The 15,980-nt window shown below is 42.3% G+C and overlaps 1 protein-coding gene and 1 long non-coding RNA gene across 3 annotated transcripts; one reads left to right on the top strand and one right to left on the bottom strand.

The window, feature by feature from the left end:
- On the bottom strand, window positions 1-3,333 carry LOC143153289 (uncharacterized). The gene is made up of 3 exons (XR_012993752.1): window positions 3,275-3,333; window positions 2,510-2,813; window positions 1-837 (listed from the first exon to the last, which is right to left on the bottom strand). It is a non-coding gene; the product is annotated as an uncharacterized LOC143153289 (long non-coding RNA).
- Window positions 3,334-5,899: 2,566 nt separating this feature from the next.
- On the top strand, window positions 5,900-10,346 carry Twi (twist). Of its 2 annotated transcripts, XM_076324302.1 has the most exons (3): window positions 5,900-6,533; window positions 6,603-7,229; window positions 9,658-10,346. In XM_076324302.1, exons 1-3 carry the CDS (start codon window positions 6,227-6,229, stop codon window positions 9,792-9,794), a joined length of 1,071 nt encoding a protein of 356 aa, XP_076180417.1. In that variant the 5' UTR covers window positions 5,900-6,226; the 3' UTR covers window positions 9,795-10,346. The 2 variants fall into 2 exon arrangements, with proteins under 2 accessions (XP_076180417.1, XP_076180416.1); XM_076324301.1 differs by having other exon boundaries at window positions 5,900-7,229.
- The last annotated feature ends 5,634 nt before the right edge of the window (window positions 10,347-15,980 follow it).

Here is a 15,980-nt window from a genome sequence, read left to right as displayed (position 1 = left end):
TTGCGCAAGAAAAGTTGCGCATTTTCGGAAGATGTTTCTCGAAGAATAAATATTATTCTCCAGAGAGAATTTTATTCCGAATAATGTTAGACGGTGAAGAGCGAAGAGAGACGCTGTAAAATGTCTTATGGTTAAAAAAAGAAAAAAGGATCTGGAGGACTCGACAGGGACTCTTAAACCTGCAGTCGCGCACGACGAAGCAGGCATTCGCATCGCGCGTATGCGCCGATTAAACGCGACCGAGCACGCGCAATTAAGTCCGCGTTAATATCGTGAAACGGTGCGTGCACCACAAGTGCACGCACGTGCATACTATGTACTGCATGGCCCTTCGAGAGTCGCTTAAATGCATTTTGGGGAAATTCGTTTACACGATAACAGTGATACAACCACAAGGGGATGAGACAACGGGATTAAATCGTGTATTTTATCAATTTGAATCAAAGAAATAAAATAGAAATTACTGTACCTGTACCAAGAGTTCCAAAATAATACAAACCTTTGCAAACTGTATTTTATACAATATACGCAATACATATCCTGGATAACTTTTGGATGATTCGATCGATTCGAGGGGAAATACAATTTTCCCAACTCTGATTCCAGATTAACGTTACGGCCGAAAGGGTTCCTCTCTCACTTTTAATAATGCTCGAACCACAGGGTGCGCGTTCGTCGTCAACGTCGAAAAACGTTTATCGAAAGTGAAGACATTAGCGGCTTCGTCGTGGTTTGGTTTGTCCATTGGATGACGGTTCCAAGAAGTGAAACGACCAGTAGAAACGCTCGAGGCCCTCGCCGTCATCCTCGTCCCGCTGGATCCTGGCTACGGTCCAACTGAAAATCAGATCGCCAATAAAGAGGCCGATAAATAACGCGGCCGAACGCCAAAATAATACTCGTCGGTGATCAAAGTCGAATAACTCGCGGCGTCTTCCTACTACCGAGTGTTGACCACTTCCTTAAAACGCTCGTGAATTCGACAACGCGGTTCGAACATCGCTTCGACCCAATTTTTCCCATCCCTCGGGATGGGAGGATGAAACTTCGTACGAACCACACCGACTGGGTGGTCGAGCCGAAAATTGATGAAAGAAACAACCGGTGACGCTTCCATTCCCTTGATACAGAAGAGTGCAGCATATTTCGAATATCACTTTGTTCGAGATTAATTCAAAATTGTGGCGGAGAACAGGAATGAATAAAATTGTACAGTGTCGTAGGGAAAGTGATAAACTTTTGTATTTAATAATGGAAAATTAAAAATAGTTAAAACTTTCGCGTTCACGAGTTGTCTAATCTTAAAAGAACGTAGTGGAATACCAGTGTGTTTAAAGTACAGAAGAAATTTATCGAATCTTCCATTTTAAAGAAAGATTAAAGAAAGGTGCGAAGAAGAAGTAGGTAAAAGATGAAGGAATAATAGTATTTATAAATAAAGTATATGATAATCAATGGAATGAAAATATCTCGAAAAAAATAACCATTCATCGAAGAAAAAAGTTCTCAAAGAAGAGATAATCGCCAAAGGAAAAAATAAATATAAATAACGAAGAAACGAAGTCTGAGCGAAGAAATAAATGTATTCGAAATAGAAGTAAAAGGTAAAGAGAGAAGTAGCAGTTCTTTTAAAGAAATAATTTGGGAACGAAAAAATAAAAGTAGCTGTAGGTAACGAAAAAATAAAAACATTTAGGGAAAATATCAACGCATTTATAGAAGAGACGCTACCGAAGAAATGAAGAAGCGCGAAAATAAACAAATAGCCGATGCAAACGAATGGAAGAGAGAGATATTTTGAAATGCTAAAAACACATTCGAGAGTGGTTTTATGGTAACGGTCACAGTTTGAAAATCTTTCTTCTAAACAAAAACGTATTTTCCGAAAATTTTTTTAACAGCGACAGAGATATATACAAATTTTATTTTCGATTCTTTTTTCAGACAAAAATTGCAATCGAGAGTACACTATATTATACACGACTACATTGTATAAACGATTTCTTGCTTCGTAGAGACGTAAGAGATATCAAATCGATCTAAATAGCCCATCATTTGACCCAGAATTTTTTCAATATTTCAATTCTTGTGATTTACAAATAAAAAAAAAAAAATGGTCTACATTTTTGCACCAAGAAATTCTTTATTTAAAATCGTGTATTAATATCCCGTCTCACACCGTACTCTGGTATACCCCATAGTGTAATCTCTCTCTCTAGTCTAAAAGAGAAATTAAAAATGAAACTTTACGTACATTATAGACACGTAGCTATATTTCTCTCGCTAATACGAACATTTTCGGAAAATGTTTTCCCAATAGTCCGTTACACTTTCAACGCCTCGTGGTAGCCTAACCCCATAAGGATGAATTTAGTACTTTTCTTAGCTGCCACCCTCGCGACAAAATTTCTCGCAACGGTGGCGCGACGTCGAACGAAATGGTAAATCACGTGGCGGAGGCAAAACCGTGGAACTCGTGAAAGCTCGAAAACGCGGAATTTATAGACACCTTCAAAAGAGCTTTCGTCCGTCACAACAAACACGTCCCGGCAATCCGGCCCGGTCATCCATCACGCTGGTCGCCGCGGCTCTTGCGCGCGATTTTGAATCGTTCCACGCCGCTTACATTAATTTCAATCCCGAAAACACTTCCACCGGAGCTATTTCAGATTAAAACGTCCACGAAGCTGGCGCCGATATTTAGGCCCCTTTAAGCGTCCAATTTGCACCTTCCTCGTCGGCTATAAAGACGTCACGAGTTGTCCAGAAGAGGACCTAACCGAGAGAAGAGAACTGGAAACAGAGAGCTTCTTCTGGAAAAAAAAAAAATACATCCTGTGGGACATTAACGGTCTCGTTGCTCGAATCTAGAGAGAATATAGTTTATTTGGTAATTTTGAATACCAAAGAATCTAAGACACTATTGATGTTATCGAATTTCTAACAACGCGAACAAGAGGGACGTACGATCCTTTAACCAATTATCGTTCACGGAGGAATTGTTTTCCAGGTTTTTGACTCGATTTACAAAGTAATTAAATGCTGTATTGAATCGTAGCAATCGTGGTTAAGATGTATTAAAAGTTTGGAGTAAATTGTACGTGTACTCGTTTCCGTATCAATTTTATGGTTTCGTTTCAATTTTGCGATTGTTTCGTAGAAGAAATGTTATTTTATTTAGAATGTAGAACGTGGTGGGAAATTTCAGGTAACAATTCCGGGTTGTTAATTCGGAATACGGAAAAACAAATGGAATTTGAAATAGGAAACTTACTGAGAAGGATGTTACGTGCCTCATCAGCAATGTGAATTACAGCGAAGATAAAGCAGGAGAAGAATGGCTGCAATGTGAAATGTGAGTACACTATGAATGTGCTGGTATGACACCGGAAGTTATATATGTGCAGTTATACTGCAATGAAATTCGAAAACTTACAATAGGTATTTACCTTCGACGATTGTTCTTACACTGTGATTTTTGTTCCCAATTAGATAAGAAGTAAAAGAAACTAATTTTATTGTCTACTTATTTTTTTAATTCTATAAAGAAAAAATAAGTTGGAATACTGCTATTCTATATTATTCGTAACGTAACAAAATTGTTACTTTAGGTTATTTTTCAACAGGACCACAGTTTCGGATATTTTTTCTTTTTCTTTTAATATTGCTCAGTTTTATTTATTCCCATTTTTTATCGTTACTTTTTATTCGTCTCGAACAAACTAGTGTTTCAAATATGCTGCAATTTCTCTATTACATAGGGTGTGTCGTGACAGATAACTTCTTTTGAAAACAATTTTCCTATTTCAATCGTTTAAGAAAATAATAATCGTAGTTCCTTTTATTCTTTTATATCACTGGATAAGTATCAATGGAATGTACTTTATTTGGAAAATCGGGGGAATAACATACGTTTGGCACAACTTCAATTGGGTTAAACGTTTCGATTCTGTGGATATGGTTCCCTTTCAAGAATCTAATAAATCTAACAACGAAGATGGAAGATAAGTGAAACGATATGTGTAAAAAATATACCTAATGAAAAGAAAACTTGGTAAAGTAAACCGAATTAGGGTAAATAAAATATACTTATGGCGCTATTTGATCGACTAAACAAAGGACATATCTCTTCGGTAATTGATATTATTCGTCAACGTTTATTCCAAAGAAATGAAAGGACCGTGCAAAGAATATTCCTCACGATAAATTAACATCACTTGTAACGAAGTTATCGAATAATTCCACGTAATTTATATTACTTTAATAAGCGATCTTTGTTCACTCCGAAACAAGAGATCTGTGAACCTACTTTGACCAAGTATTCCTTTATTTTTCTATTCAAAGAGAAGACCTACAAACCGTTATGTCATTTGCACAGAGTCTCGATCTAAATTCTTAGAACGAAGTCCAAGTCAATTCTATCAAATTGGAGAAATTACTATTTCGAGTGCGGTTCAAGTTCGTTGAGCAGCGACAGTCTCGTTAATCTCAACGTTACCGCGGAAACTTTTAAATAGATCTCGAGGAAAGCTTCGACTATACTTCAAAGAGGAAAACACCCCGTGCGGTGAACTTCTCGCGTATAATTTCAAAAAGAAACGAGTAAGTCGTTGACTATACGGTGTACAAATTGAAGAGAAGTTTGTGCGGACAAAGAACAACGAGAAACGAATGTTTGGCGAAACGAAGAAAGCGAATCGGCCGTTTTCGCGCCATTCCGTGGCAAGCAAACGCGAAGTTTCGCAGATCGGAGCCTGTTCCACGCGATCCCTCGCCTTGTTCTCACTGGCTCCACGCGATATAAATATTCAACATGGGTCGTCCCTCAAGACTTCCATCTTTCTTCTTCGTTCTTCTCTTCTCTCTCCCATCTGAGTCGTCCGTCTCGCTCGTGGACGCTGGAACCCTGTAAACTCGTTCCTTGTCCAGCCCCTACTCTCCTCGATTACGATCGCGGAGGACCGTCGATCGTTTTCCCTTCCACCTCGACTATCGAAGAAATTTTAAAGAAATGGGTGTCTTCTGCTTTTGTTTTCTTTCCTGCTCCGAAAACTGATGAAAATTGTACAATTTTAGTCGAAATTTGATGAAAATTGTAGAAAATTGTAGAAAATTTCAGTAGAAGTGTAATGAAAATTGTAGTAAAAGTGTAGTAAAAATTGTAGATTCATACTTTTATTTTATCCGGATTTCTATTAATTTCGCACATCTCTTTCAACGAAAGTGTACGCAAATATACTTTTATTATTTTATTTAAAAATTTGCGACTGACCACAAGGCAACTCGTACACCAAACTGAAACAAATTGAAACTAATTTTAAAAAATACTCCGAAATTGAATAAAAATTACGACCTAAAGTATTGCAACCTCGATACACCTACCGACATTTTAATTTTCATTCGAGGATCGACTGCATCGATCAGGAGTGATCGATAACGAACTCGAAATAAATTCACAAGTCCCCAATTTCCGTGTCTGCTCTTTTCCCGTAGAAATTCCTCTCTGCTCTCCCTCCCCTTATCCACGCGCTTCTTCGATACTCCTCTCGCATTATAGATACAATTCTGTTGCTCCGGGAGTCTTCCTCGCGATCAAGATTCCCTCTTCCAGCCCCCTCTTTCTCCCGTCCACGGTGTCCGTCCTTCCCTTTCTTTTCACGGGAGAAGTTTCGTGGGTGGGGACTAACTGACAGACGCGACGGTTAAAAGAAACCGTCCGGGCCCGGTGGAGGGGCTGCGTGGGAAGTGGTGGGAGAACACGTAGGTCGAGGTGGGGGAAGCCGGAGCGGCGAAAGGTGGGGGGTGCAGCCCCATGCTCGGAGGCGGGGTTCCTTCCTGACATCAAGAAGCCGACGGAGACCCTGTTGCTTCAGACGAGTGTTAACCTTCGTGCAGAGACGTGTCTTCGGCGAGAAACCTGCTCGATAGTCGTTCGACGATACTCTTAACGAATAGAATACATATCCACAGTGTCGAGTACGTAAACATCGCGTCTCCTCGCCGAAATCTCGAGAGAATTTCCACAGGGCTCTGGAACTGTTTCGGGCCCAGGTTTCTCTTTTTACGTCACTCCCGGTGTGTCCGAGAACAACCAAGTGCGAACAGTGTTGGGTGCGAAGAGTGTTCGAAGCTTCGAGAGATCCGCGTTCACGGGGTGCAGGGAAACCGGGTGACAGTTTCGAAGAAGCAATCGTCCTCCATGCGCTGACAGTTCCGACGGGAAACAATGCAGACCACACATCCGGTGAGCCTCCAGTCGCAGCGTATCCAGGGTATTTACAATCTGGACAACAACGACAGCTCCGGGATACCCCACAGTGCCGGTAGCTCGGCCAGCAATTCACCGAACCACTACGAGCGATTCTCGCCGCCCACACACCTGATGGATCTCAGCAGCCCACCGGAGCACAGAGATCTACCGGGTTACCAGCCCCATCATCACCACCATCATCACCAAATGATCTACCAACCGCCCGCCTACCCCATCTACGGAAATCAAGACGAGACCAAGAGGTACCAGGAGCATCCCGGCGGTAAGATACTGAGGGATTTGCAAACCGAGGTGTCCGAGTACGATAGACGTTTGCACGACAACTCGCCAGGTTTTCTCTCGGATCACAGCCGCGATCACGAGCAGAGCCTCTACCTGACACCCTCGCCGCAGATGTACTCGTCCGGTGGCGAGGAGATCGCTCCCAGGTATCCCCAACAGAGCTACCACCACGTAGAGCCGATGGAGTACAAGCCGGAGATCGTGGAGTACAAACCGGAGGTACTCGAGTACAAACCCGAGATCGTCGAGTACAAGCCGGAGATCGAGCAACAGAGGTACAAGCAGCTGAACGAAATTATGGAACCGTCCTCGTCGACGAAGAACTACGCGGTCGAGGGGTCCAGGACCACCGGGAAACGGAAGAGGAAGTCCAGTACCGCGGAGAACGAGTCCGAGACCGAGAGCAATGCCTCCTCGACCAAGTCCAAGTTCAGGAGAAAGAGCTGCGCGACCTTCGAGGAGATACAGAACCAGAGAGTGATGGCAAACGTCAGAGAGAGGCAGAGAACACAGAGCCTGAACGAGGCGTTCGCAGCCCTCAGGAAGATCATACCGACCTTACCCAGCGACAAGCTCAGCAAGATCCAGACACTCAAGTTGGCCACTAGGTACATTGACTTCCTGTTCCAGGTGTTGCATTGCAACATGGAGAACACCGACGCAACTGAGGATACTGGTAAGTCGAACTTATCTTTTCGCAATTGCTAAGAGATTCCGCAAACACTGGAAACTACCTATATAGATCAATTTGTGTCTCAGCGTTTGCGTTCATCGAGACTCTTTTCCGATGAAATCTCTGACCCGATTGTCAAGATTTTTGCTCCTCGAGTAACCAAATCGACTTCTGCGAGTTCACTTAACTTGAGCAACTTCCATTCGAAAACGAGACTAAACGACAATGTCCCATAGTCGGTTGGGAAGCTATCCAGGGAGTACTATGGCGTCCTCCGTCGGCAGCCAAGTGCCACGTGTTTCGGGGGGCCAGTGCGTTTGTTTATAGCGCAATGTAATTAAACAGACCCCCGCGATGAAAGAGTCCCCCTGATTCAGAAGTCACAAACTACGCCACTCGCCCCAGCAACTTTTACACGAGTGCTTGTTCTGTTACCCTTTCCGGTGAACACATTTTCCCGGGCACTCGACTCCGTTCGTCATCGACACAATATTTACAAACTGCCATAGGAGATTCCATCGTGGCCCTAAACACTCTCCAGTATCCTGTACGAGAACAACCTCCGATATTTAAGGAAAACGGTGAACCGAGAATATCCAAATTTGCTTTTTCCCTCGAACTCGTGAAGATCCTACTTTATTTGGATCACTCCTGTTGGAACTTACGTTTACAATTGTATTGTAATTTAAATCGAAAACTATAAAATATTTCCTAAAAAATATAAGTCAGTAAATATAACTAGCCACATTGTAAACTGTAGCAATGAATACCTGGAAATTGTCCGATTACACTGGAACAGGATTAGCGGATCCATGAATTTCTAGTTCCTCCGGGCCCTGCATCTCTGAGAGCGTCACTGGCAAATCAGCATCCCCCGATGTCTCATTCGGCGTCTGACAGGGTACAAGAAGGGCCCGGTGTGCGGCAAACGGCGACGATACGCCTGTAACTCCAGGTGACTAAAGATATCGAGACGCTGAACGTCTCCGAAGGCACCGATCGGTCCCCTTTCGGCGCTGCAACCGGGACGCAAATACCGGCGTGTTGCTCCTTTTATTTTAACCGCCGTTGATACGCCGTCGGCGTGCGTTCTCCCCTCGTTTCGCTCTGTGTTCTTTTTACGCGGTCGGGCAGGAATCGTGATCTTCTCGGGGCGTTCTTTTTCGTTAGGGACGCCAGCGTCTACTTAGCCCCTCGTGTACAGGCCCTGTACCACGTACGAACTACGGTTTCTTCACACGTCACTGAGATCTATACGTCGTATGAATTTTTTATTTCATTTCTCGTCTGACTCTTCGTGTGACTCTTCGTGTGACTCTTCGTGTGACTCTTCGTCTGACTCTACGTCTGATTCTACGTCTGACTCTTCGTGTGACTCTTCATCTGACACTTGTGCGAGAAAAATGCGACTCTCGTTCCAAAGAGAAAGAAATACCGTGTCCTAAATTATCTAATTCAGCGTAACAAATATTTCTTATCCGTAAATTTCGAAGGCAAAAATTCTAACTTTTGTATGGTATTAGAATTAAACATTTTCAAAAACTGTAACACGTAATCAATAGTTTAAATTCATTCCAATGATCGATGCAATTATAACCAACTAATTAAAAAAAAGATATCTTGCATAAAAAAGACATTCTATAAAAATGAAAATTGACACAGACGTTACACGTTGATTATCGAATGAAAAATTATATCAAGAACTATATTGAGTGTATGTACAAGTCGTTTCTGAAAAAAAAAAACATGTGAACGTCAAAATCTGTACGATGCTTTTAAGTTTTGTTTGTTTTAGTTAATTTTGTTTCCGTTTTATTCTTACACACTCCAAATTGTTATTTTAAAGTCGCAGAAAGACGTTGGTACACCGTTCAACATTTTTTTTCTCTGCCATATTTTTTTATGGTCGACCATAAAAGAGATGCAACTCGTGCGAAATGTATGACTCACCTTGTATAATTCTGGAGATTGAAGAAAAAAACCCAAGTGTATATCTAAGGCATTTTTCTGACTCCATCTTGCAATTCTTCAACGTCTCTACAAATCCATTAGAATATTGCAGTGTTAAAAAAATTCTTGTCGTTTACACGATTTCACCAAAGGAAATATTTTACAAATTAAACTATAATTATACTGAATTGTCTGTCGTATTGGCATCGTAACGATGGATACAGTTTTATCTTTGCATAGTAATATTTCTACTTTGAAGAGGTACAATTAACGGTTAATATTTACAAAATTGAACCTTTTCAACTTTTATCATCGCAAATGGCTCCGTATAAATAAACTAATAAACACACTTTGCAAAATTAAAATTCGGTATAAATCTATACCGAAATATTGAAAAATAATGGGGAGGAGGGCATTGATTACGCGTATTTCGTTTCGAGGAGAACGTATTTAATTGGAAAACGAAATTTCCTGTTTCCAGGTGACAGGAATCCAAGAAGCGCGGTTTTGGCTGCGAGAGAAATAACTTCATCGTCGTGCAGCTACATGGCACACGAGAAACTCTCGTACGCTTTCAGCGTTTGGAGGATGGAGGATGATTGGAACTCGAACCTCTAAACACACCTCGGAAACAAACCTCATCCACCATCGGAAGCAGTGACGCCTTCGGTCACGAGGTAAACGTGAATTACAAAAGAACGAGTGCAAGAGAGAATAGGATCGATTTCCTATTTTCGCTGGCTCGAAAATACCGAAATCACCCGTGGATATAAACAACGGTAACAACGGAGCATCCACCGAGCAATGGTCGTCGATTTTGATGCAACTATAAGGTTTAGTAGTGGACGAAATTCTCAAAAGTACAGTAGACTCGCGTGTAATCGATACGAAATCCAACAGTTAAAAATTGAATACGATCGAAAATAAGATCAACGAGAAGTCTGAGAAAGAGCTGTACGCTTGAATAACGACCAACACGAGGAAATGTACGAAAAAAAAGTACAAAATTTCTGTCGTATATTTCTGCAACAATTTTACCGTCAGTTTCGCCAAAATCGACGATTATTCGTTTTAGAGGATAGTAATATAACGTTGCCAAGCATTTGGGAATCGGTCGACTCGACATCGCTCGAGTTCCTCGGCACCGATAATTTCCATTCGTTCAGTAGCTAAAACCCGATGTATGTATATTCCTTGAAGTTAGAGTTGAGAATACTTTTCCGTATTCGAGTAGTGGAATCGCTTTTGTTGACAAAATTTCGATCTTCTTTTGTAGGTTTGTAGGTGACTTTGAGAGAAATATTGGGAATTCTTTTGTTCTTCTTCTATTTTTCAAACCTTCTTCTTTTTGTTATATATTCTGTCAAATCGGTTAAATTCGTCTCGTAACAATCTTTCTCTAACCACTATAGTTTTCAAAATCTTATCGCATCTACTATAGTTTTCAAAATCTTTTTGTATACGAGTATAATCTTCAAAATCTTTATATATGTCACACTTTTCAAGATCTTTTCGTATCCACTACAATTTTCAAAAAATGTCACTACAAACTTACAAAAAATTCCCTCCAAAAAATGAAAATTGTCCTACCAAAGTCTCCTTCGTGAAATAACAAGATTCTCCAATGGGACTTGACCATAAATCTCTCGAAGCTCTCGGTAGCTTATTTTACGCAAAGTTCGCGGATGAAATAATATTGAAAAGGTTCACCAATGTTCCCCTGTTCGAATACTACGTCGCGATAGCAAACAGGTGTGCTTGCCTGTACGTCTCTCCGATCTATGACGGACGTAGGAGTCTTTTAAGCGCAATTAGAGGGGCCACTGTCACACTTCCGTAGACACGGGGATGACTAATTAATAGAAATCATTCCTCGTCCGCGTGGTTGGGCCCTTTGAAATCCAATCGCGACAGTTCATTTCGCGACGCGATAGATCAGCCGGGTCCACTCGTCTCCGTGATAATGTAAGCCAATAATTTACGCCTTCTCGTCGGTCTATTAACGGTGCGACATGTTTGGCCGGCTGGCCAATTCCATCCGTAATTTCTTCACCGTGTGAAACCCCACGGTTTTCTACACTGGTCTTATTAGTGCTCCACCGCCGTCGGTATCAATCACGAGAATGATTCGTTCCTCGGTGGAATCTCGAGATCACCAACCGGATGAATCTCGACCCAGGTGATCCTGGAACGAGCGCGATCATCGTGGTGGATTAGTCGGAGAGGTGTTCTGGCTTTGATCCCGGACTTTGGTCGATCACTTCTCTCGAGTGCTTAGCTAACGTACACTGTCGTTGAAAATTGTCGACACTTGCCATTTTTAACGAAATTCCGCTGCTTGGCCTGGACGATGAATTCTGATCCACTTCCGTTGCTCGACACGTTACTGACGCGGGTGGTGTCCTTGGTTTTTCAATCGTTGATGATGGTGAACGACTACGACCTTAGCTCTCCCAAGTACACGTCGGTAAACGTGGCGATGAATTTTTTTAAATACGTTGGGACGATGAATTTTTTTTCCAATGTTCGGTCAATGAATTTTTTCGAAAGATGGTAGATCGATACATTTTTTTAAAGATGTTGGTTCAATGCTTTCGGTTACATAATTTCTTGAATATTCCACAAAAAATTTGATCAGAGTAATGAGAAAGAAAAGAACACATTTAGTTGAAATAATAATTACTTATAGTGTTTGGTAATTACTTGTACCGAATCGATTGTCAAAAATAGTAAATTACCGTGGTAAATATTCCGAAAGACATCTTGGCTGTTTATCGGTATTAATCGCGATCCTTGAAAAGATAGACGATGACTCGTTTCATCGTTTGATTCGTTTTTTTTTTAAATTTTTTTAAGAGAAAACATTTTCTTTTCAACGATCGTTAAGAACTCGAAGAATTATAGCAATAGCATAGTCCACGTTCAAAATCTTTTTCTGCAGCCACGCGAAGAACCTCCTCCACGTACAATGAAGTCATTGAATGGTCGATTATTGCCGGGATTCCCGACATCGTTTCTTCTTGCTACTTTCGCTACCTTTTGAAACGTTCTTGGTGAATCCGTTAGGGTGAATTTATGACCTTGACGGTGGTCGCTTTATAAGATCTTTGCCAACTTGGCCCCGTGTCTTCGACGTAACAATCGTTGTTGTCTCTCGCAATAATTGACGCAAACGTGACGTAAAATATTTGAAAATTGATTTAGTAGATTTTCCACGAAAAGCTCGTAACTTCTCAACGTGATCTTTCGTACCAAAAAGTCGAGAAGTCACGAATTTCCAACATCGATCTTTTCTAGAAATTTCCGTATTATTGCTAATTAGGTTCACAAGAAAAATTTACGCGTTTATACAGTAGGTATCTACCATATATATTCTCCATTTTCTCCATCTATCCAAACACTCGTGATCTCGACCCGATGGAAGAAAAGTGAGCCTCCTCGAAGTAAACTTAACGCGCCTCGTCCCCAAGTTCTCCGAAAATCATCCTTTCGAGGCCGAACGACGGACAGTAGCGTCATTCGCTACAATTTTACGAGTTCTTTTTACGAGGAGGGATGATCGCGGCAAGGCAGCGTCCCGAGGCTGTGGAAACAAGCCCTAACCGGCTCCGAGCAAGTAGATGAAACTTAAACAAAACAACGGTGGTAGCAACGTTAACGAGCGTTTTGGCGCCGATAGGTCGGCCCGTGTACGATTTTTCTCCCCGTTTCTGAGCCGCGTGTTCAACGAGGGTACCCTTCGTGGATCCTCCTCGATATCGGGCAGACGGGTAGCTCTGTTTCTGAATCGAAACGACGACCGTGTGAATATATCTCGAACGCGGCCGGTTATTTTAAACCGGCGGAAGGAAAAGTTGGGCCGCGTTTGACTGGCTTAACGAAGACACGCCGCGTTAAATCCGCCAGCGTCTTTATTGCAGCACTGAATCTTCGTGAAAAAAACCCCACCCCTCCAAACGAGGTGCCATCGGCGTTCCCCACTCGTAGCTGTCACGAGATCGCCGGCCAGAGAATGCTTGGAAGTAATTTCTTTTTTCGTCGGGTGCCTCCTTTCCAAGAGTTTTTCGGAAAGGTAGTGTGCAGCTCTGCCCCCTTCGATGTGTACACCATGGTACACTTATTCTTCGAGAGTCTTCGGGGGGAACGGAACGAGCGGACGATGGTTTATGGGCTGACTCCTCGGCGTTCTTTCATAATTTTTGCTAGAGAGACTTCATCTATGGATAGTACGTGTAATTTGGATCGCAAGAGTTTCTTCGAGAAAGTAAGTTGGAGTCGTAGGATTACGTTACTGTTATTATTCTTCGAGTAGTTTTAGCAAGGAAAATGGTACCGCGATGGTTGATAATCCGTTATTTCTGTGGGAGAAACTTTCGTATAGTATGACTCGAAAGTCCAATTAATAAGAAACAATAGGATACAAATACTTGTTTCGTTCGCAAGAAGAATAGCAATTTCGTAAACGTTCGCCTGAACCAACTGCAGCACAGTATCGTCTCCCAGCAGAAGATACAAAGCCTCGTGAAACTGTTGACCACCCATGTATGAAACTACGTACTCTTAATTTCAGCGTTTCGAACGCTATCGTAGTATAGAAATTCGTTAAAAAGAAATGTTCAAGCTCGGGGCCCTCCCTAAAGGAGATTCCATCTTCTCGTCAAGTATAGCATTCTTTCGTGACCCTTTCCCTTCGCGAAGAGCGACCGGAAAAATTGAAACGTTGTCGAGCCATCGGAGCCTCTCTCTGTTATCAAAAGGAGGATTTTAATTGTGGACGTAAACATTCATCAACGTTCCTATTCGGTGACAGTCGAGCGAGAACACCTCCGGTAGTCGCTGATATTCTTTTTCGCGAGGACGTGCGCCGGTGCCAACCATAAATCTCTTCGAATTCAATTAGCCAGGAAGCCTGACGTCCCCGAGCCTTCTCGGGGAACCAGGACACCCGATGATCTTCCCTCTGTACCTCGCTCCGCAAAAACAAACGCGTCCTCCAGTCGCGAGACGCCCTGAAAAACGCATCGGGCGCGTCTTATTTCCGTCCTTGAAACCGTTTCGCATTTAGTAACCGCGTCGGTACGTTTTTTCATTTCGTCATTGATCGCTCGAGGAGCTCCTCTTCCCTCTGTCTCGCTGTTGAATAACCTTGGACGCGAAACGACACTGTTCGAGATAGTTCAAAGAGAACTTTCGAGTACTAATTGTCCACTGTTCGACGATTTGTACTCGAAGATTGAATTGTCACCTTTTTCTCACCAGAGATCCCCACTGAGCGTCTCTTTGGAACGGATTACCTATCGACGAGTACAGTTGCTCTCTAACGAATTGAAAAACAAGTCGAAACGTTTCGAATCTAATTATATACCGTTCTTCGATTTGTATTCGAGTTGTATCAAATTGTCTCTTCTTCCTGGCTAAGAACTCCCACCGAGTGTCCCTTAGTAACGGATCACCCATCGATAGGTATAAATATAGTTGCTCCACAATTGAAAAACGAGCACCAAATTCCTCGGTGACATTTCGCGTGTAGCAGTATCTCAGAGATTGGGCAAAATGTTGTTATTTCGGCAGAAATAAGAGGAAGTGGTGAATATGGCGGTAAATTTAAATCGAAAACAGGTGCTGTTACGAGTGAAACACTGTAGGCAATATCGTAGAATCTTGTAGCACTAACTTCGTGAACTGCATATAACGCTACAACTTCGCTCAGAATGCTCTCAATTGCTATTCTGGTAGATCCGATCACCTCTTGCATCTAAATCAACGTTTCTCGACCGAAGATCGCGCCAAGATCTTTAGATCATAATTCAGGCATCCTATCTCGAACCGATCTTTCTCCAAGTTGTAGATTCTGTAGCTCTCTCGCCCCAAAATGAACAGTTTCAACACCTTCGCGAAGAGAGAAAAGAGCGAAACTGAAACCATCCAAGTGGAAACGTGACCAGAAATTTTAAGTAAAGAAGAGCAACGTCTCTTTCGAAGATTGTTTTTAGAATCGATGAATATTGAACAAAACTTTTTAATTCTTTCGTAGGGGAAGAATCTTCTCTATCCCCTTTTGACCTCCTCTTGTCGCGTCAAACCGCACAGATACGATCTGTGTTATAAAATAACTACGATTCGTTTTGGTCTTTGACAAGAATCTAATCTACGCTAACTCCGATCAGTTCTCTATCGATTTTCTTTACACGTTCCGAAATTTCCTCGAAGATTTAACACATTAAATCTGTCGAGTAATATCATAGAACAGATTCGGCGCGATAAACGTGTTCGAAGATCCATTTAAAACGAAATGGTAGTCGTCCCAGAAAACGTAACTTACTCGACCATTCGAGCCTCGAATTAACGACGACTCTGTACGTTATCTCCGAGTAGGGTCCGAAGTATCCTTACTTGTATCGGTACTCCGAGTTTCGAAGAGATTCGGGACCGGATCCAAAAGAAAATACTCGAAAAACGAGGGTGGCAGCTGCCCGTCTTCGCGGGGGCCTAGAGATCCACTCGACCGGCAAACAGAATCGTCCAAGGACGATTCGGAAACTCTTTGAATCCAACCCCCAGACTCGCGTAATTGCCAACGATTCGCGGTTCGGCTAAAAATACGGTTCCAGAGACGAGCGACCGAGTGACAATCGCTGTCTGGTCCCGTGCTGACATTCATCGCGCACGCCAAGCCACTCAAAACAATGTCTGACACAACGTTAGTAGGGATTTACGGCCTCGATAATGGATCGCTGACGGTCTCCAGTCGTTTTCGGCCGATAGCAAACGAAATTTCGCCCTCGGGGAGCGCGACGTCTCGTA

This window comes from Ptiloglossa arizonensis, chromosome 12, assembly GCF_051014685.1.
Source record: "Ptiloglossa arizonensis isolate GNS036 chromosome 12, iyPtiAriz1_principal, whole genome shotgun sequence".
NCBI classification, from domain to species: Eukaryota; Metazoa; Arthropoda; class Insecta; order Hymenoptera; family Colletidae; genus Ptiloglossa; species Ptiloglossa arizonensis.
The sequence above is the reverse complement of the archived record's forward strand: the minus strand, read 5'-3'. Positions and strand labels throughout refer to the sequence as shown.